This window comes from Spodoptera frugiperda, chromosome 1, assembly GCF_023101765.2.
Source record: "Spodoptera frugiperda isolate SF20-4 chromosome 1, AGI-APGP_CSIRO_Sfru_2.0, whole genome shotgun sequence".
NCBI lineage: Eukaryota > Metazoa > Arthropoda > Insecta > Lepidoptera > Noctuidae > Spodoptera > Spodoptera frugiperda.
The window spans coordinates 9103777-9126179 of NC_064212.1; the positions used below are offsets into that span (position 1 = coordinate 9103777).

Here is a 22403-nt window from a genome sequence, read left to right on the forward strand (position 1 = left end):
CAATGATTATTTGGATCACTGAAATTGCTTTAACATTATCGAAGGTACCTACCTGCTTATGTCCTAACTCGTCCGCTCCACATTGTAAAGTTGAAATACCCGATATAAGTACATGTTTTATTCATTCTAGTTTAGAAATAAAATAGTATTCGTACCTCAATCACGTAAGGAAATCGCTTTTCAGTGTAAAATGAGTGTTAAGGTAAATTCAAGTGATAGAAAAATTATTCCTGTAGTCAATTGATCGGGTTAAATAAATCTTATGTTTTTTATCTTTTGTTTAAGATATCAGTTCCTTGTGCAGTATTGTGTGTCCTGACATTGTGCTATGGTCATGAAAATACGACACTGCCGACATCGACACAATCTTTAGCGACGACGGTGACGGCGACGGCGACGACGGTCGGTGAATCAATGGAATCGAATGATTCAGCGTCTGACGAGTGGATCTCTAACGACAAAGATCTTGATCAAGATGCTACTATATGGCGGTTTTGGAGACCCTTCAGAAAATTAGGTCAGTGTTTACATGAAATTGTATTTGAATAACCTTGTTTCGCATTGGTTGAGCCGTTTTAAATGTGATTGTCACGTTACTTCCCTGGTTGATATTGATGATTTCACTTCTCGTTATTTATTGTAATATCCGCACCCCTTCCCACCCCATTAGAGAATAAATATTAAGCAAAGTAGGTTAGGTACTTATTACCTAATACATTAGTTAGATTTTCAGAGTTACCTCGATATAAAGAAGGCAGGTAGGTTAGTGTGGTAGGCAAACGTTGTAGCCCTAATTAATGCACACACACACCACACACTCAGTGCTAAGGTAATAGGTACCTTACCATATGCTATGTTTTGTTTTCAGGTGAATCAATTTTAAATAAAAAGTTTGCACGTTCCCCTACCATGAAGGAGAGTGGACATCGTGGACTAGGTTTTCATCACGACAACCCAAACCGCAAGTTAAAAAATAAAATAAAATTTCTTTTTAAAATAAAACAGTTTGAAATGTGATGCTTTTTATTATTATTTTTTTTTATGGAATAGGAGGCAAACGAGCAAACGAGTCACCTGATGGTAAGCGATTTATTTTATTTTTTATATACTACCTAATGACTAGCAGGTATTGATAGGCATACCTACATACGATAGGTACCAAAAAATGTGAATGCAGCAATCTGAATATGTAAGTAAAGATATTTAATGGTGGATATTTAAGATATTGAATATATTTAATTTATTTTGCCTCGTTGGTCGAGTGGTCGCAAGTGCGACTGCCGAACAAGGGGTCTCGGGTTCGATTCCCGGGTCGGGCAAAGTATTGCTGGGATTTTTTCGGATTTTCGAAAATTTCTCAGTAGTAGCACGCAGTCTGGAATTGTGTCCAGTATATGGCAATAGGCTCACCCCCTATTACATGGGACTTATAACACAATGGTGAAAAGTGGGTGTACATTGTGTAGCGGCATTACGTGCCGTAATGTGCACCTCTGCCTACCCCTTCGAGAATAAAAAGGCGTGACGTTGTGTGTGTGTGTTAATTTATTTTATGAGTGGTGTGACGGATGACGTATACTTATTTGAATCATAAACAAACATTAAAATCTCGTTCTTGTCTATAAAATATATTGAGGTCTTTACAATTAATTAAATTGTCAATCAATGTCATTTCATGACAAAGATCTACAAACGAATAGTGACTCACTTTGGGACGAACTGCTTGAAGAATAAACAAAAATATAAAACTTTAGCGGTTTTAATGTGCATTGCTTTTATCTAAACTAATATTTTACAATTGTTGCACCTAATAATTGATTCAGAATGTTTTACGTGGATTCTCAACGTACGGTCACACGGCGTGAAAGTTCTTTGATATCTCGTCGACGGCCAGGCTTGGAAGGTGATATTGACACATGGTCTACAGTACGAGGCCCATCTACTGTGCCGCTCAATAGTGATTCTTCAGCTTCTATATCGACTCGTCCCAAGGGTTCCATCCGAAGAGATATAATTACAATGATGTTCGAAGCCATGCTGGAAACCATTGTAGAATCATGGGAAACTATTGCACCAAAAGGAGATGACAGCTCTCGGTTAGATTTCGGAACCAAGACAGCTAGCGATACAACATTTATGGGCGGAAAAAAGAAAAAAGTTGCATGTTAGTATCACACTTAAGGTTTTCATTTTAAAATAAGCCAGATTTTTGGACACGAAACGGTTATGCAGCCCTTAAGTTTATCGACCATACGTAGGTATAAGAAAGAGCTCTACAAAGAGACGAGTGGAAGGAGGGTAGGGAGACCTTTGCCCTACATTGGGACGACCGGACGACCATGGCTGAAAATAAAATAAATAAATACGAACCTAAGTACATTTTTTTCTTTTTCAGCAAAAGGATCTAAAAGTAGACGAAGCCGATCAAAAATAGAATTTGGGGTAAATAAAGTTGACAAAATATTTTGATATTAAAATTATCGAACTTTTGTGTGTAGAAATCATTCCTACGAAGACGTAACAAGTTATTATAATGTTGTTCGTCCCGATTGCAATCTGTATCTACGTCACTTAACACATTGAACGCCGTGTTGGTCACCGGTGACCGACGTTAGCGGAGGATTTGCCTTCAACAGTTTTCTATTGGCAGTCACAGACTTAACTCATGGTGTAGGTTAGGAAGTTCTACCCGAAATGTATAACCTAGGTGTCATCAAAGCCCAAGTGAATGCTTGCTCATGGTCTATTGCAATGCTTCATTGTAGCCCTAATCACCGCTTCCCACCAGGCGAGATAGTGGCCAAATAATTAACCATTCAAGTTTCATTTGTCTTAAATGCGCAGTTGGACTCTACTCAAATGGTTTGGTGGTCTAGCCCAGATGAAAAGGCAATTATTCGTTTCCGTAACGGCAATATGTACGAAGGAAATATATCTTCTAAATGTATGCATGGAGAAGGTCGTTTTGTTTGGAGTGACGGAACTATTTATTTGGTGCGTTGAACACTGTATCATATAAAATAAGTTCGTATTGTATGTAGTAAGTTACGGTGATATACAGCAGCAGTATAACCGTATTTCTTAGCATTCGTAGCGCGTAGCAGCGTTTTCCGTTCCGTTTAAGCTCGGAAAAGGTTTATAAAAACTCTACACCTTATCTATCGTCGTATATGAAGCACAATAAAACGGATATTTTTACTAAGCGGAGTAAATTATTTCCGTCCACGGTTTATAAGATGCTTGCGAGATGAATGCGGGGAAAACACTTTCCCCGCATTCATCTGTTCCCCGCGCTACGACTAAGTGTTACGAGTCACGGCTACGCCTGTAACCACAATATCAGATACATAAGAGGTTTTTTACATAAAATTTTGGGCTGGGCCCTGGGCATGTAAGATTAGACACTTGGTTCTACAGAAGATTTACTTTGGACAGTGTCTGCTATATGATCTCGTCGTGATATTTTACATAAAAATGATTTTTGACTTGAAGCTCAAGTAATATCTTAAATATTTTATTTTAGGGTCAATTTAAAGACAATGAAATAAACGGGAAGGGTATACTTCAGTGGAAGGATGACAGGTGGTATGAGGGCGAGTTTGTCGGTAACCTGCGACATGGCCATGGGATTTATGTGGACTCACGCACCCAACGTTCCTACATTGGTAGCTGGCACTGTGGAACTAAGCACGGAGACGGAGTCATTTACTATTCTCATAACTTCAAGAACTCCTATGATGGTCATTGGATCCATGTGTGTATTATAATACGTATTTTCAAAATCACTAGTCAAATTCGTCTTAGCATTTCTCAAGATTACGACGTACTTTAACATTTTTTATAATTAAATTCATGATATTGCTGTTTTTAACCAGCATTTTTTGTTTGTGTAATATGACCGAGTTACCTGCTCAATTGTTTTCGACTATTTAGAGTATTCTCATTTAGGTATAAATATTAATGTTTCATGTCTATTTTCAAGAATGAAAGGTTTGGGTACGGATCTCGAGAGTACGATGAATCAAGTGGATATAAAGGAGATTGGGACAGAAATATTAGGCAAGGAAAGGGCTTAATGATATGGCCAAATCACGATGTAAGTTTCATACTCATAAAGTCATGACTTGTGAACCTCTTCTGCCATTAATTCGTTATTTGTAATTATTGTACTTGTATTTCGGTACTTAGACACCGAAAGGATGACTGTCTTGTGTAACGAATATTTTTGAGTCTTGTATTTCTACAGGATTTTAGTGATTTAAAATTGTTTATAGACCCCCTTGTCTATTTAACTTATTTATATATTTTTTACAGTTTTACCGTGGCGAATGGCAACATGGAGTTATGTCTGGCAACGGAATTTACATATGGGAAGCTTATTATAATAACACAATGTCAGTGCCATCTATAAATGCATTTTATGGCTCGTGGGAAAAAGGTCAACGACATGGCTATGGTATTCTTCACCTCGGATTGGGCTTAGGTTCGCATTACAAGGGCGAGTTTAAAAGAAATAAAAAACATGGAGTTGGCAAGTTTGTCACAAACAATGGATTCATTCTTCAAGATAAAAACCTTTTCATTGAAGACAATATAGCACCAGCAGTTGGAACCGAAGCACGATACGTACAGGAAGCCAAAAAAGCTTTTGCAATTGTTAGCCACGAACCACATAAATTTGATATATGCGACAATAACGTGGGCCTCATTTATCATGTCGACCAAGCGTTTAAAAATTTAGATAAACGAGCTGAAATAAGAAAAAATATAATCATGGAATTCATGGAAAATAATAATATTTTAGGAAAACAGCATTTAGGAATGGGTGGAGTTGAGGAAACTGCTTCAGAGGAAGCACTTAGAAAAGAAAATTTCGATACGCTGATCATGTTTGAGGAAACTTCGCTACGAAATTGTTTGAAATGCTACGAAACTGAATTGGTAAACATTTACTACAAATATGCTACTATTTGCAACACCGAAGAAATAGAATTCACGCCTATATTGATTCGCTTATATTTATGGCAATTATATTACGACTGCAATGTCCACGAGCGAGGTTTAACACTCGTTGAGATTGATAGGATTTATCACCGAAATCCTGAATGGCTAGCAAGGTCTGCTCACAATCCGTTTGAAAAGGTTTACTTTTGGCAGTTTTTACATAGTATAATTTCGGTTGCTAGTAGATTGTATGCAAAAAGACAAATGCCTGGTCCTAAGCCTGATACGATCATAGCAAGTGCCCTTAGAAATTTCATGGATTTGGACGTTATTCCGGGAACTAGTCAGCAGAAAGGTAGGAGTCGTTTCTACTCTTTAACTCAGATAACTGAAAGTGTGGAAAATATAGATATTAACATTAATTTTAGGTTACCTGGTAAATGGTTTCGGTCAATTCGTACCGTTAAGAGCCACCTACGACCTATACCGCAGTTTGGGAGAACCACACACTGTGCGCACTTTCCTGCGCGCCGTTCGACGCATGCCGCACTCCCTGCTACATCCTCAACCGGACATTGTCGAAGTACCCGATATGTACTTGCCGCTAGGGAGGAACGTTTATATATTTGGAGATGAATTGTCCTTTATTGTTGGTAAATATCATTATCTTAAGTATTCACTTACACATTGAATGCACAATCAGCGCAATGTCTAGACGACCACCTACTGTGCAACGTGTCATGAGTTAGGTTCCCTCGAGACAACTCTTTGTGTCATCATATCACTGTATCAGCCATGCAGTCAATAAATATTTATCTACCTTGAAAAAGTTGCTCAGTATAATAGACATTTTATATTGACTGTCATAAACAAGGTACGTTATACGAATTTCATTCCTTTAGGTATTATATTCCTTCATGATAACAGGTTAAGCTAATTATGTGGGGTGGCTAACTAGTTAATAAACGGGTCGACAACAAATTAATGTCTTACTTAAACGTAACATCGATACGCATTTATTCCAGATGACAATGAGCTTCCTGAATTTTTTGAATTACCTGAAAATTATGACAAATTGAAACTGTTCAATTTCGGCAACTTATCAAGCAAAACCATTATAAGCATATTTGCAAGAATATTTCCACAGCTATGTGAACAAAATAAAATTATGAATCTAGACATAGAACTTTCGTTTTTCGAATTTTTTGAAGCGTTTATTTCGTGCGCCGAAGAAAGCATTCGCGTGAGAGATGAAGAACTGAGATTTAAAGAATTGGCCATGTACAATGAAACTTTAGCACCGCCCAGTACTCCAGCGGGACACGGTGCAAGATCTAAATGAACATAAAACAACGAAAGTTTCCAAGTAAGTACCTGCCCTCCTGTATTTGTTTCTCGAAACTCGGAAATCCATGAGTACCTTGAAATGCCAACCATCCTCGACGAGGTAAAGCGCTACACTGATAACTATCAAGAACGTTTAGCATCCCACCCTAACCCGCTATCCAGCTTGCTCTTGCAACCAAACCAGATTAAGAGACTCAAGAGAGCAGACGTGCTGCCTTAATATAGGGAGAATGAGCAATGGCTCTGCCTCGCTTAACCTCATGATCATTCAACTCACCTGATTATAGTCTAGCCGACTGATCGCAGGCTTACAAATTATGAAAAAAAATATATAAATATTTTCTTGAGTTTTGAGCGAAATGAGCTATTCGAGGCTCGTAAGGAACACGCGTTTTATGATCTTACACGGCGTTGCGGCGAAATATTAAAGCCATAGCTCGTAGTAATTACTAGCGCGTAGCTAGTAGTAGTTACTAGCGCCTAGCTCGGAGTAGTTACTAGCTCGTAGCTCGTAGTACGGACCTCGTAGCGCGTAGCTCGTAGTACGGACTTCGTAGCGCGTAGCTCGTAGTACGGACTTCGTAGCGCGTAGCTCGTAGTACTGAACTTCGTAGCGCGTAGGTCATAGCGCATATTTCATACCATAGTACTCGTAGCGTAGCGCATACGGCGTTCCGTAGCGCGTAGGTCATAGCGCATATTTCATACCATATACTCCGTAGCGCATAGCCCGTACTTCGGAGATCGTATCGCATAGTGCGGTGATCGTATCGCGTAGTACGGTGATCGCAGCGCGTTGTTCATAGCGCGTTGCAACGTCTTCGCGCTATTATTCTGATAAGTGTGCTCACTGTGGACTGTACACTCAACTACCGAGGCGGCCAACCGCTAACGTATTGGAGGTGTCGATGTCGCGGCTAACAAAATTACTGTACGATTCTACAACCGTACGGTAATTTTGTTGGACCACTACAGGTTGGACAAAGTGTTTCGATTTGATTACCCCCACGGAACAATAGGTGTCTTTATTTACAAACACCTATTAACATTTACTCTGAGTAATTAATAAGTAGTAGGTACCTACTAGGTAAAAGGAAAGCCTTTTTTCTCACTGCATAAAAACTTGTTTCGTTTTAATGACAATAAATGACGCTGACGTTACAAATTTGACTTTTGACATAAGATATTACAACTGTACTGTACAAAATACATTTTTGTTAATACATAAAAACCGTTTATTTGTGTAGTACTAGATTATATCAATCGGGAAAATGAGGTCTCGGCATCCAACGGCTAAAAAGCCGCAGCAGATTCTGTTTTCGAAGAATAGGTATAGTCCGAAAACAAAAGTAGAGAACTGGAACTTTGCTATGCTTGCGGAGAAAAAAGATAATTATGTGTACCGCGACCAGCTCAGTAACAACATTAGTACATACAATCGTTGGGGCGATAGCGACCAAGGCACGGGCATGACCGAAACTCGCCACATGCTCGCACAAATATTTACCAAAACTGATCCAATATATGCCTTCAAGCCACTAGTTAATTTCACATCTTATCCATGCACAGAGTAAGTGAAATTTTGTTTTAAAAAGTATCCTAAGTAAAGGAGTTACCTAGGATGAGGTTGATACGAACTACTACCACATCACAAGAATATATTGTGAGGAAACGAAACTATCTACTACAATAGATTAGATAGTAGTTGTAGGTAACTAGGTACTGACTGAAGACTCAGGCAGGATCTGTGCTGTCACCTAATGAGAATTTTGAAAAATCAAAAAATACTTGACGCCAATCGGGAAATTAGCCCGAGTCTCTTAGCAATATAGTATAGTAGGACCTTTCTTTGAACAAGGTATTGAACTAGTATTAGAACTCGAAACGGGATAGTTACCATGTTTTTTTTTATTTCTGTGAGTTTCCGATATTTCGGCACTGTTGCAAGCGCCATGATCACGGATGAACAGATCATCCGTTCTAATACTAGTGTTAGTGACCACGTCAGTTTAAAAACTTATAAGGTATTGAACAGCTAGGTAGGCAGCGTATTTATTAATACCTAAGTTTTTTTTTGTTTTACGTTATGAAGCACTCCAGCGCGAAATAAGTTAATGAAGAGTGCCGATTTAGCCCAACTGCCTCCAGATTTTGGAGTAATGGATTACATTTCTACTTCAAAAGATGATTATAGGACTCCTTATCCTGCAGTGACCAGACCGGTACGTATATACCTCCTTGACACATGAGGACTGTATATTGTAAGGATTAGTAGACTAGCTGACATTGTTATAAGACCTGCTCGACCCGATATCAAGCCTGAGAGGGTAATTTTTGCTGCGGTCTCGGGTGAAACTGGCCATATACTATCGCTCCGGCTGCACACCCACGACGAGAGGCGTCATTAGATGAGTTTCCATCTTCACAAAAAGATGGTTTAGTGATAAAGTAAACCTGCTTACGATAGTACTTGAGTAAAGTGGTAAGCTGACTTAACACGCTTTTTTTCAGTTGATGATGTCTTCTCCGCCCTGGCTGCTCAACAGGGTGATTCGATCGGACCTCACACACAACCACGGCACAGCGCCACCACGTGGCGACTACCAGTGTCTGGACACACACACGCCTATAGGACACATACGTCAAATGAGATTATTCCGATGCCAGTCTTTCGATCCAGCAACGTGCCTTCAAACATTCCCCGCTCTAGAGAAATCCTTGGACAATAATGAAAACAAAAAAATATGAATACATTAATTTATTATAATTATTCAATCTCAAAAATAAACGAAAATTAAATCAAACACAAACAAAAACAAAATAAGAACTTAAACCTACGATTATGAATTGATTGGCAACCTCAGTTAATAGAAGCGGCAGTGGATGCACATACATATCAACATTCACATATAGTTTATTTAACCGAGTTATTAACTGTAATAGAAATTCTGTGTGATTCTGAAAATACGTATGTTTTTATTCTGAACATGATTTTGTTAAAATTTCAAAAGCAAAGACATCTATTTTGTAATCTTTGTTATAGATTTATTTTCTCTTTAATAAAATTGTTATAATTTAATTGAAATAAAATTTAGAATTATAATATTTTTTATTCCATTGCTTGATCTTGGTGAGATTATGCTATAGGTAATGACAATGCCAGTATTTAAATTTCATTCTATACAGTTAAAATTGAATCAAAGTATTTCTTTTACACAAGATAATCTTGGACATCTGAATAAAATAACCATTTAAGGAAGCATCCTTAAACAACAAACTTATTTTTATCATATTAATTGATGTTTTTACAGAATATTTAGTTATTGAACGTAACACAAAAATAAACAACTAAAATAAATAATTTAAAAGGAGTTCCAATCATACCAAACCTATTTCAATAAGGCGCACATGCAGAGATATTGTGAATTTGCCAAACTTTTTATATTATACAAATAACATGTACTGAACATTCACCTCAGAAGCAACACAGTACCTAATTGCTTCCTAGAATATTATACAGCAGATACATATAGCTGAATACATGCATTGTATCTTTCACAAAGATATAGAGAGATAATTCTCATCTTTATAACATAATGCAACTTGCATTGCATGGTATTTTTTCAGACATTTAATTTTCAGTAAACCTTCACTTATATTTAACAAATCATTAATCTCAAGCATTGTTGGGCAATATAGTAACTTATTATATTCTGTATCTTTATTGGATTGTTTGAGAGCAATGGCACGGTTCAATATTTCAAAATCACATTTTGTATTTCAATCGGCCGAATTAGCTTTGTGTTGTGTTATCCTCATATCGACTTTATTAATATTTATATATTTTATTTAAAGAATCACCCAATTTAATAAACTAAAGCAAGAACTACCCTGTGGCTTGGTCATGTTAATTTGACTATTTCTGTAATATAATGTTTAGGATAAATGTACCTATATTAATATTTCCAACTTATTGATGTGATTCATACTGTTGTTCTAATATAAGTAATGAATCAGGTTTATGTGTGGACTATGAAGGGTTTATTACTTTTCCATATACAGTAATTAAGAATTGAAAACATATACAGAGAAAAATAAGTTTAATTCAATAACATGGAACTCTAGTTGCCAATCCTATGAAGTGAGGCATTTCTTTACAACAATACAGGATTCTTATTGATACAAAATGTCATTGAAAATGTTATCTCATTGAGTACGCCTTCTCTTAAAACCTTTACCTTTCTTTGATTTCATTTTATGCTTCCGTGAGACTCGATTACTGCTTGTACCTGTGATTTCATCAGCAATCATTCCTACAGTAGATAACTTTTTCCTGCGGTTTTTCTCAGCCTTTGTAACTGGCAGACGGGTTAAATAATTCTCTTCATATTCAGTTTTTTCTTGCTCATACTTAGATATTGACTGTTTTACATGATTTCCTGTGCTGACTTCTAGTGGAGCTTCAGAATACTCTTCACGGAGTTCACGCATTATGCTGGAGTTCAAGAACTGCTTCTTTGATTTTTCTTTCATCTTTTTATCATTATCAATTCTTGAGGTACTCTCATCAAAGTGCACAGCGGCTAGTTTAGGGGGCACATAAATATTAGATTTATTAGCCTTGTCTGTCTTTGTTTCACCCTCATCTGAAGATTCACTAGATTCTTCTGCAGAGTCATTTATTTTACTCACTAGGTTTGCAGGATTAGCATGATATGCTTGAGGATCGTCTTCTGATGTGCCACCAACAACAGCAGTTTTAACAAGTTTGTCAATTTGGTATTTTAGTTTGGAGTCTATAGGACGAATTTTCTCAAGAACTGTTCTTATTTCAATAAGCCTTTCAATTGATGGGTCTGATTCTATTCGTTCACCAGAACATTTCCTTAGAACTATATAAGTCAAATTAATTAAATAACTAAGTAGCATTTGATATTTCATTTCTAGAAAACTAAGACCTTTATCTGTAGACAGTTCTCCGCTTTTGACGCGCACTAGCATGTTGTCCACCAGTTGTGATACCTGCTGCACGTTACTGTTCATTTCTTTTAGCAGCTTAACAGCTTGAGGCAGGTCAGGCTGCTCTACTTCCTCTGAAGCCTGTAATCATGATACACTTAAATTAGAGTCAACTTCTGCCTTGATTAAAGCAAAGTTATACTTAATTTTAAAACGAAATACGATGAAATATTTTAACAAAAACTTTGTTTTAATTTAATGACTAATCACATGGTTTAACTAAACTTCAAAACAATCACCTGAACCATAATGCTGTGTAGTTAACCTCTCTTAAATGCAACTTCTCCTGCAGAATGTGTAGTACAATAATTTAGAAGGTATGCCACTTAATATTTGTCCACAGATGCACTTTTAGCAATAATAAAATCCCATAATTAGTCACTGAAAACCAATCAACTGTGCGTGTGACGCGCGGCGGGCGCTATTCACTAGGTATTCGTTTGCGTTTGATAGATTGATAAATGACATAGATACATTGCATAGATCACAAATGCGGTTCTCTGTTTATAATCTATGGTTTAGGAACCAGTGTTGCTAGATTATTACTTTGGATGAAAAGAAGAATAGAGTTGGTGCAATTGCAACTGTAATGGTGCTCCCATACAGCAGTTATATAACGTTATACAACATTGTGTAACATTTATAACAGCATGTAACATACTCTACAACCACTGTTATAATTTGTTTAAACACAAATGTTATTGTTACACATTGTTGTATAACGTTATATAACCGCTGTGTGGGAGCACCAAAACCAATTATTGTCGAGATTTTGAGTAAAATAATATGGGCAGGATTTATAATTTCGAAAACAATGAGAATCCGGAAACATGCATGCAGGCAACGCAACATTTAGAGTGGTGTGGCTTGTGGCTGTTTTGTAAATTCGTACAAAACTTAACGGTAACACAACCCTTAAATAACATAATACTTAAGTTTAGTTTTGAATATGTATATTTATTTATAACGGTGATGACCGTAGACTGCAGATCATACAATACAAGGAATATAACGATAAAGGATATATTGATACAATACAAAATTGTCGTCACTGAACGCAGCTATATCTAATGTCATTATTGACATTATGACTTTTTTGACAGAAAAACTGGGGAGAAGTGGCAGATAGATAAATGGTAAACGCGACGAAACAAGCTATTGTAGAATGATTATAATTTATTTTAATTTTATCTAAATAATATTTGTTACAATATGCTATCGGTGCGTATCCATTAAATTTCATTATATTTTTATTTTGCTTCTATTGAACCGAAATCTAATTTACTGTCTTTTGTAGGTTCTTTTATATTGCTTTTTATTAAGCAGCTTCGTTAACTTCAGTAATGGATTCTATGTACCGGGGGTGGCTCCGGTGGAATTCAAAAAAGGCCAAAGGATTGAAGTTAAGGCTGTCAAAATGACTAGTATACACACACAACTTCCATACGAATATTACTCTTTACCTTTGTGTTTACCCAAGAATGGAACATTTGTATATAAATCAGAAAACTTAGGCGAAGTATTACGTGGAGACCGCATAGTAAACACTCCGTATGAAGTCCATATGGCTGAGAACATAAAATGTCGACTTCTGTGCCATCAGAAAAATAATCCAATAAACTGGAGTGTTGAGGAATCCGAAAAAGTTGCAGGTCGTATTGAACACGAATATTTTGTACATTTGTGAGTATACAATGTTAATATGTGATATTATTTTACAGTAACTGAACACTATAAAAGTAAACATGTAAGGTTACAAGCTGTGGTCATTGTGATTATTTTTGACTCATTGGCTTATGTTTAATTATTATATAAATTATCTTTTAGGCTTGTTGATAATTTACCAGTAGCTACAAGAATTACAAACAGTGACACCTCGGAGAGAAATATAGAGCAAGGATATCGTCTGGGCTTCATGTCTAAAGGCAAAGCATACATCAACAACCATTTGAAGCTTTTACTCAAATATCATAAACATAGCCAGTAAGTACAGTTTATTTACAATTGTGTTTTTTAGTGTTTTTCAGTAATGAGAAATCAGTAAATTATTACCAATAAGTAGAACTCAGGAATAATTCTCTTAATAGCAATGTAGATATATGTTTTATCACACTCAAAGGCAATGTCAATGCATTTATTTTAATAAGTTTTCCCTATGTGTGTGAACGTAATATGGTAGATGACTAATTTTTATCTGTCGGTCTTGTTCATTATTTTAAAATATTAGACACATATTTTCTTACAGAAATAAATACTTTCGAAGATATGTCTATTTGAAATATTGTGTGATGTCACTTCTAGCTACATTGTATAAATAGAAATGATGTTTGTGCTCCTTATCCTAAACTTTGATTAGTTTTATTTAAATATTGTTATTGTATATGACATAAAATATTATGTTTCTAATATTTTTCCATTACCTAACTGAGAAATTAATTAGATTTTTAATTTACATACCCTGTCATCATCCCTATTATTATCTGTACCAATTGCATCATTGTGATTTTTCAGAGATTCTTACCGAGTGGTTGGCTTCGAAGTGGAAACAGTTTCAGTGGACAAGGATGAACTGACATTTGCTGATGATTCATGCCAGTTCCCATCAGACCCCAGACCACAGCTGGTCAATGAAGACACGGGCACTAAGTTATATTTCACATACTCAGTTGAGTGGGGAGAGTCTGAAATAAGCTGGGCATCGAGATGGGATATCTATTTAGGCATGAAAGATGTACAAATACATTGGTTTTCCATTATAAATTCTATTGTGGTGTTGTCCTTTTTATCAGGTAATTAATTTATTTTCTAGAAGCAAACAATAGCTAGGTAGGTATTCAATAATATTATCAATAATTGTGTTACGTAGTTCAGCTGTTCTAAGTATTGCATTATTATTTACTAAACACTAGACTAAGAAAATTGTTAGTAAAATTGTATATAATAGTATTCCTTAATAATTTACAGGTATTTTGACAATGATTATGGTGCGCACATTAAGAAGAGACATAGCTCGTTATAATTCAGATGAGAGTATTGATGATATGATGGAAGAAACTGGTTGGAAGTTGGTTCATGGTGATGTGTTCCGTCCACCACCAAAGAGAATGTTATTTGCTGCTGTCATCGGCAGTGGCATACAAGTGTTTCTTATGACCCTCATCACAATATGTAAGTTCATCTTATTTTAAATCACTTGGCATTGTGAACTAGCATGGTTTGAGTACTTAATTGAGTTTCATATTGAGTTCGATAAGATAAGATAACAAGTTTGATAAAACAATTTTGGAATTAATCTCTAAATGTTAATCAATTAAAGCTATGTAGTGTTATAAAGCTATTTCGTTTGTTAATCAATAAACATATTGTAATCAATAAACTTATTGTTAAAACAGCAATCATTAAAATTTTAATTAAACTACTCAGAACTGAAACATATGTGGGAATAATGACAATGTTAATAAAAATATGTGTATTTTGCTTTACAAAGTAATTAATAAGTTAGCTTTTTAACTAATATCTTTGTGTTTTTCAGTCATTGCTATGCTTGGCATGTTGTCACCGGCGAGCCGCGGTGCGCTAATGACTGCCGCCATATTTCTCTATGTGTTCATGGGCCTCATTGCGGGCTATTACTCGGCACGATTATACAATACTATGAAGGGAAAACAATGGCAGCAGGCTGCGTTCCTAACAGCGACTCTGTACCCAGCTATTGTGTTCGGAACATGCTTCTTTTTAAACTTTTTTATTATGGGTAAACATTCCAGTGGCGCAGTTCCATTTTCGACCATGATGGCTTTATTATGTCTTTGGTTCTGCATATCATTGCCATTAGTGTATTTGGGATATTACTTTGGATGTCGAAAACAACCATTCCAACATCCAGTTCGAACTAATTTCATTCCAAGGAAAGTCCCAGAACAAGTTTGGTACATGAACATTTTTATTTGGTAAGACCTTTTACTTTACTTCCTAAAATATAATATTGTTGATTGTAGTTGCGATGTTGCAAAAATATCGTAGGGGATTAAATTATACTATATTATGTTGCAAAAAAATAAACTGTATGATTGGTTGACTGATAGGTTTTCTGATTTTTACAAATTTGGAGCCAGAGAGTAATGGATTAAAATAATCTAATCGTTGTTTATAATAAGTTATTTTAATTTTAATAATAATGTAATTTTATATTTTATAAAAAAAATGTCATTTGTTTCAGCATTTTGATGGCCGGTATTTTACCATTTGGAGCAGTATCCATTGAACTGTTCTTTATTTTCAACGCACTGTGGGAGAACCAGTTTTATTACTTATTTGGATTCTTATTCCTCGTATTTTGTATACTTGCGGTGTCTGTATCACAAATATCAATTGTTATGGTGTACTTTCAACTGTGTGGAGAGGTAATCACAACTATTATTCCCTATTATTTTTATATTGAAAAACTTTTTTCGTAATTTCTTACGTTTTCTTTTGTATTCAGGATTACCATTGGTGGTGGAAGAGTTTCGTCGTGTCCGGAGGATCTGCTGTTTATATTTTAATATACTCGATATTTTACTTTTTCACAAAATTGGAAATCACAGAGTTCATACCAACATTGCTTTATATTGGCTACACAGGTAACTTGAAGTCTATTTAATGTTTTCTTTTTATTTAGTCATTATGAAAAGTAAAACACATCCAGCTCAAAACTATTATTACCCTTTAAGGACAACAGACAGATGATTTATTTATTTTCATCAGTTGACCATTTCTTTGTTTCTATAAAATTGTTATTTTTCAGGTCTTATGGTGTTAACATTTTGGCTTCTCACTGGCACCATCGGATTCTTCGCAGCATACACTTTTATTAGGAAAATTTATGCTGCAGTAAAAATTGACTAATTTTATTTAACACTAACTGTAATTCTTATTTTAAGTTTGAGTGATGAATGAAGTGAACAAAAATCCTTTGCTGATTTGTATTGAGCATATGATTTGTGTAAATAGGAATGTAGTTAAAATTGCATTTTAAAAAGTAATGTTATCTGATTATAATAAGATTCATTTTGTATTATTTTGAATTTAAGATGCATATTTATAAAAACGTAGAAATCAAACACTGCCTGCTTTGTTCATGAGCATTAGTTAGCTAATTCCAGTTCTATCATTTGATATTTGTCCCACATGTGTCCATAATGTCGTATAGTTTCAATTACCTTTCATTATATTTGAAACACGCATAATGGCTATTAAATCTCCTTAAACTGTTGAAGTACCTAATTTCCCAAAATATGAAAGTTTATGAAAAAAATGTGTTTTCGTTCTTAAATAAGAATATACAATACAATACAATATACCTGCCTAAATATTAATCGCGTCTCTTATAGTTTTAGTGGTTACCAACGAACCGTCGTACAAGCATCTATCGGATAAAAAAAATAACTTGGTATACCGGTAGGTAGCACCCGGTAAAAGCCATTAAAGAACTACAGTGCCAACGTATAGACATCTGTACTTGGATGTCCATGCTTTCGTCTACGCAGTACGCATACACATCGGCTTGCTCTATTATACCTTTATTCCTACGTTACATCTACTGATTTGGAAATCCCTTCTCCGACGACTTATTTTTTTCTTGTAATCTGTTGTGATTGCCTGGTTGCTCGAATGGCAGCGCGACTGCCGAGCAGGGCTCTTTGGTTCGATTTCCGTACAAATTGTTACCTAATAAGCCCCCGAAAGTAGCGCTAGAAGAGGAAAATATTGAAAATATGCACCTCTGCCTATAAGTATCTTTACCTGTTCAAAGGTGTTACGTACATGTACAACAGATGTGGTGCTGGTGCGTAGATCTCCGAAGTTAAGTAAGGTAGGAAATTATTCAGTTCTACCGAATATGAGATGTGTATTCGCTGGCTGAGAGCTCTACTATAAATATTTTTTCTCCTGATGTATGCACGTTTAAACCTTAATAACATTTCGGAACTATTTGTTGGTCATACTAAACTTACAACGCCCTGCTTGTGGGAATCTGATCTGTGACACGTTGCGCTCAATCTAAACTTAGATTTTTGAGGTAATGGTATAACAATTATGTCCCTAGTATTTTTTTGGATTTACGAGGGGCATCGGTGGAAGGAGCTGCGCAACTCTAATACAATCTATATGTGAAATATGCAGACTGGTTGGCTCGCAATCGCAACTAAAGGTACTTTTCATTGCACTTATTTACGAAAAATATTGCTATTCTAGAAAATACCTCATACCCATCTCGTCTCCATTTTGGTGGTGTTTTTTCTGATTAGAAAATATTTTTCTTATTGGACATATATTGGGATTAAAAAACTAGGTTTCAAGCCATTCTTATTAGACAGCTTTGATGAAGTGTCACTATTAGTGTCAAGTTGGCCATACGCCGCCACAAGCATGTCAAAATTACCGGATAAACGAAATGTCATTAGGCGCATTGATAAAATAAATATTTATTTTTACAATTTAAACGTAGTATTTTCTACGTAATTAATAATAAGTTTCTAAATTTCTACGTACAAAATGGAAACCAAAGTAGCAATAGTAACTGGCGGCAACCGAGGAATAGGATTCGAAATAGTGAAAGGGCTGTGCCAAAAGTTTGATGGTGTTGTGTATCTTACGGCAAGAAATGAAGAGAGAGGGCAACAAGCCGTAAAGAAATTAGAAGAGTTAGGCCTAAAACCGTTGTTTCACATACTGGATGTCACATGCGAGAAAAGCATCGAAGATTTGGCTAAACATATTTCTACACATCACTCTGGCATTGATGTTTTGGTAAACAACGCTGGTATTCTAGACTTCGACAAAGCTATCTCTTCATATGAAGATGCGAAGAAGCTCATCGATACGAACTTTATGAGTTTACTGACTATATCAAGAATACTCTACCCTCTTCTTACAAATACCGCCCGAATAATAAATATTAGCAGTGACTGGGGCTTACTGTCCAATATTCGCAAACAAGTATGGCTAGACAGACTGGTTAAAGATGATCTTACTGTTGAACAAATCCTAGAGTTTGTGAATGAGTTTTTGAATGCAGCCAAAATGGGAAAAACTGCATTCTTTTCCATAGCGGGCAAGTATGGAGATTATAAAGTGTCAAAAGTGGCTATGTCTGCATTAACTTTTGTTCAGCAAAGACAATTCCGTGAAGAGGGTAAAGACGTTTCTATAAACTGCGTCCACCCTGGATTTGTGATGACTGATATGACCAAAGGCATGGGTGACTTTACCCCAGAACGAGGTGCAAGAGCTCCGTTATACTTGGCACTGGAAGCGCCTCAGTCACTAAAAGGATCATTCATATGGCATGACTGTCATCATGTTAACTGGGATGACTAAGGATGTAATGGCTTTTAAATTGTTAGTGTTACAACCATGTTACTCCTGTGATATCAGTGTCACATGCACTTTAAACTAAAATACATCATTTCTTTTTAATAAGCATGTTTTCATTTGTTACTTAGTATTTATGGTATATATCTATATTTTCCTAAATGGAGGTTGTGAATCATTTACGTACATAACAGCTTAAATTTTGTTCAATGAAATTCTTAAAACCCTTTGATTTTTATATGACTCATCATAATTTGTGAAATGATGGTGTTGTAAACTTATTTCTTAGAGAAAATTATAAAAAAATTCAGACAGCAATTGTTTTTTCTTGTTCACCATCATATTATTCATTGGATTTATTATTTTGTTTTACAATCCTTTCATTGAACTGTAATTATGGCAATATAACAAGTACCCTCATTAGAATGATCACAAAACTGGCATTCTACTTTTGAATTTCCATTTTTATGGGATAGAAGAATGGGGGAGGGTGTAGAAGCAGAACTGACCACCTGATGGTAAGTAATCCGCCCAAGAGCACCTTTTTGAGGGGTAGGGTGGACTGGGCGAGTAAAAATACATCAAGTACTGTTTCACCATTCGGGTTTTCTATGAGGCCATGACACTATGTTTGAGCCGACGTATTCGTGCCGAAGCATATCTCTTCCACGTACGATTCTCGACAACTTTACTAAAATAAGTACCTACGTTATAATAAAGAATTATTATTTACTAGCGGACCCGACAGACGTTGTCCTGTCTACACGTCTTTAATTTGAAAATTTGTCGGATCCAATGTAAAACATTAAAAATCAACAACTACTAATAAATTTAAAAAAACATAGTCCAGCGGACAAAATTGTGAATCTAAACCATTCTCAGATCCCCTTGAACACACACAAAAAAATTCATCAAAATCGGTCCAGTCGTTTAAGAGAAGTTCAGTGACATACACACTTACAAAAGAATTATATATATAAAGACTAGCGGACCCGACAGACGTTGTCCTGTCTACCTACACGTCTTTAATTTGAAAATTTGTCGGATCCACTGTAAAACATTCCAAAATCAACAACTACTAATAAATTTAAAAAAATATTGTAGGTACAGCGTACAAAATTGTGAATCTAAACCATTCTCAGATCCCCTTGAATACACACAAAAAAATCATCAAAATCGGTCCAGTCGTTTAAGAGAAGTTTCGTGACATACACACTTACAAAAGAATTATATATATAAAGATTATCAATTCTACCCCCTTCTCAATATAATCTACCGTATAAAGTTCGATAAGAGTTAATACCTACCTATCTATAGCAATCTTAATCTCGAAGTATAAATTACTTGGCATGTAGGTAATTACAAGATATTATTTTGTTTTGTGGGTGTGGGTACTTGTGTAAATTCTAATAAGTCCAAAAACAATGTTAATAGTTATGTAAGATCATTGGGGTACCTACTTGTAAACAATTTTATGATAACCTTTGACTGCACAGTGCTTTGCTTATCTATACTATCTATACTAATATTATAAAGCTGAAGAGTTTGTTTGATTGTTTGTTTGTTTGTTTGTTTGAACGCGCTAATCTCCGGAACTACTGGTCCGATTTGAATAATTCTTTTTGTGTTGGATAGTCCATTTATCGAGGAAGGCTATAGGCTATAAAACATCACGCTATAACTATTAGGAGCGAAGAAATAAAGGAAAGTGTGGACAAAACGGGGGAAATTATTAATTCTTGAGGGCTTCCGTTGCGTGCGCTGCAAAAATGGTTCAAGATACGAAAATTATATGTATGAAAGAATTATTCCTCTTAAAATGATCTAAAAAAAAGTCCGCGACAGTATATGTCTATCTTTTAGGATTAACTTACTAGAATCGTTTTTATAGTAATCAAACAGGGTCGAAATTAATGCATTATTTGTTAAGAGTAATATAACGAAAAAATATTAATCTTTATCGAAATAAATGTGTTGTTCATTAAGAGTATTTAATTGTGAACAAAATTGTCTTTGACATCACTAAACTTCAATAAACATCTTAGAAGATATTACAATTTTAAAATAACTCCGATATAAAATTCGCCCGCGCCGCATGATGTGCGAAACACGACGCTGCCAGGAGGAGAGGCATTGTTTGCGAACGACGCGGAGCCTGGTGTAACTATACTCAAAAAAATTATAGTCTTACTAACGAAGTAAAACATTTTTTGATTATTGACCATCGAAAGCCTTTGTTTACAGCGTAGAATGACAAAAAAGCGGTTTACCACACGCCCACATTTTATTGTGGCTGTCTAACAAAGTACAACCAGATTCTACGTATAGTGCAATAATATCGGCTGAAACATTTGACAAACAAAAAAATCCAATTCTTCAATTTATTGTCATAAAAATATGATAGGGTATAAAAATATGGTCCTTAAGGATTTCATAACCTTGCGTCACCATGTATGAAAGAAAACATTTGTTCTAGAAAGTACTCTTTCTTTTTTTTGGGGGGGGGGGGGAAATCATCCGTTGGCTACTCCTGCCTTGGGTGAAGCGAGAAGGAGTGTAAAAATCACCCCGTTCTTATTTGAGCCGGGGTAATCTTTTACGTTGCCTGCAGCGCCGGATCGGGCATCAGCCCTATTGCGTCCCATCTGTAGTGTAGTGTAGGCCTGGCTCTTTGAGGTGCGCACAGAACGCGACGCACGGTACGCACGGGTCTGGTTTTGATCGGGCGACGAGCTACTCTTACTCGCCGTCCGCAGACCCGCGCTTACGGTGGCCGGGGATCGTCACGCGATCCTCGACGCCCGGAGTGTCTTCTGCGGCGGCTGGGGCGTGATGAGGATCGTTCCCTAACGCGCTCCGCCTCCTCCTTAGCTAGGATAACTGCTTCGCAGAAGGGGGAGACGGCGGCCCTATCCCCCTCGCTCCGCACCTTGGCCTGAACTAGAGCCGGACGTGGGAGGTTACCGTCGCCATTCACATCCCTAAGGACATGGCGATGCTCAGCACATGCAATGCACACCGCCACTGTATGCCGCCCGGAAGATATGGTGGACCATATCTTCCGGGCGGTCCTCGCAATGACGACACCCAGACGATACGCCCGGGTGTTTCCTCCCGCCGAATTCGAAACAGGTACCAACCGAAACTTCCGTGTCCGGTAAGTACCTGCGTCAGGCGGTAGGTGAGGACGCCGTGACGCCTCTCAAGCCACTCTTCAAAGAGGGGACTTACCACTGCTATAACGCGTATGTAGCGAGCCCATCTAAAAAGTACCCTAGGAATTTTATTTCTGAAACACAAACCGGGGTGGCGTTTACCCAACCTATAGGTGCAGGTTTCTGGAAAACAGTGGAAACACATATAGTATAGAAATGAGTGTGGATTGTTCCTTATAATCATAATCCAGTGCTATCACGAATTTTCAATGCACAAATTAACCGTGGGTAACAGCTATAATTTATGAAGCTGAGATAGTTGTTTGCAAAAATAAATATAATGCCTAAAATAACTATTCCACGCGAACGAAGTCGCGGGCACAGCTAGTGATTTCATAATCATACATAGTAATGAGGTTATTGACATGTTTCTACTTATAATGAAGTACAACATAACGTCTCCCGCGTTTAAATCTCCGAAGAGGTAGGCAGAGTGCCCATACCAGGTATATTAAGAGGTGCACAGTACCTACCCTTAGTATGAATTTGCTTTACGTTTAACGAAAATCGAAACGGGAGCGA

The 22403-nt window shown here is 36.4% G+C and overlaps 5 protein-coding genes across 5 annotated transcripts; 4 read left to right on the top strand and 1 right to left on the bottom strand.

The window, feature by feature from the left end:
* Positions 1-60: 60 nt before the first annotated feature.
* On the top strand, positions 61-1017 carry LOC118273635 (uncharacterized). Its single transcript, XM_035590691.2, has 3 exons — positions 61-202; positions 286-517; positions 869-1017. Exons 1-3 carry the CDS (start codon positions 191-193, stop codon positions 1015-1017), a joined length of 393 nt encoding a protein of 130 aa, XP_035446584.2. The 5' UTR covers positions 61-190.
* Positions 1018-1678: 661 nt separating this feature from the next.
* LOC118273183 (radial spoke head 10 homolog B) lies at positions 1679-8819 on the top strand. The gene is made up of 10 exons (XM_035590014.2): positions 1679-2164; positions 2396-2442; positions 2845-2994; positions 3524-3754; positions 3983-4096; positions 4315-5299; positions 5373-5597; positions 5970-6310; positions 8384-8513; positions 8803-8819. The coding sequence occupies exons 1-8, from the start codon at positions 1825-1827 to the stop codon at positions 6284-6286; spliced, it is 2409 nt and encodes an 802-aa protein (XP_035445907.2). The 5' UTR covers positions 1679-1824; the 3' UTR covers positions 6287-6310; positions 8384-8513; positions 8803-8819.
* A 215-nt stretch (positions 8820-9034) lies between these two features.
* Positions 9035-11775, bottom strand: LOC118273185 (neuroguidin). The gene is made up of 2 exons (XM_035590016.2): positions 11550-11775; positions 9035-11391 (listed from the first exon to the last, which is right to left on the bottom strand). The coding sequence occupies exons 1-2, from the start codon at positions 11556-11558 to the stop codon at positions 10498-10500; spliced, it is 903 nt and encodes a 300-aa protein (XP_035445909.1). The 5' UTR covers positions 11559-11775; the 3' UTR covers positions 9035-10497.
* A 619-nt stretch (positions 11776-12394) lies between these two features.
* On the top strand, positions 12395-16649 carry LOC118273184 (transmembrane 9 superfamily member 4). Its single transcript, XM_035590015.2, has 9 exons — positions 12395-12531; positions 12608-12993; positions 13138-13293; positions 13822-14099; positions 14275-14478; positions 14843-15260; positions 15530-15713; positions 15794-15932; positions 16097-16649. The coding sequence occupies exons 1-9, from the start codon at positions 12523-12525 to the stop codon at positions 16195-16197; spliced, it is 1875 nt and encodes a 624-aa protein (XP_035445908.2). The 5' UTR covers positions 12395-12522; the 3' UTR covers positions 16198-16649.
* A 1040-nt stretch (positions 16650-17689) lies between these two features.
* LOC118273523 (carbonyl reductase [NADPH] 1-like) lies at positions 17690-18774 on the top strand. Its single transcript, XM_035590537.2, has one exon. The coding sequence runs from the start codon at positions 17848-17850 to the stop codon at positions 18670-18672; it is 825 nt and encodes a 274-aa protein (XP_035446430.1). The 5' UTR covers positions 17690-17847; the 3' UTR covers positions 18673-18774.
* The last annotated feature ends 3629 nt before the right edge of the window (positions 18775-22403 follow it).

Excerpts from the sequence above, each read along its gene's own strand:
- LOC118273635 (XM_035590691.2), top strand. Across the intron at positions 518-868 it reads GAGACCCTTCAGAAAATTAG|GTGAATCAATTTTAAATAAA; the intron begins GTCAGTGTTTAC and ends TTTTGTTTTCAG.
- LOC118273183 (XM_035590014.2), top strand. The coding sequence starts at position 1,825 with ATGTTTTACGTGGATTCTCAACGTACGGTCACACGGCGTGAAAGTTCT. Across the intron at positions 2,443-2,844 it reads GATCAAAAATAGAATTTGGG|TTGGACTCTACTCAAATGGT; the intron begins GTAAATAAAGTT and ends TTAAATGCGCAG. Across the intron at positions 2,995-3,523 it reads GTGACGGAACTATTTATTTG|GGTCAATTTAAAGACAATGA; the intron begins GTGCGTTGAACA and ends ATTTTATTTTAG.
- LOC118273184 (XM_035590015.2), top strand. Across the intron at positions 12,994-13,137 it reads CACGAATATTTTGTACATTT|GCTTGTTGATAATTTACCAG; the intron begins GTGAGTATACAA and ends ATTATCTTTTAG. Across the intron at positions 14,479-14,842 it reads TATGACCCTCATCACAATAT|TCATTGCTATGCTTGGCATG; the intron begins GTAAGTTCATCT and ends TGTGTTTTTCAG.
- LOC118273523 (XM_035590537.2), top strand. The coding sequence starts at position 17,848 with ATGGAAACCAAAGTAGCAATAGTAACTGGCGGCAACCGAGGAATAGGA.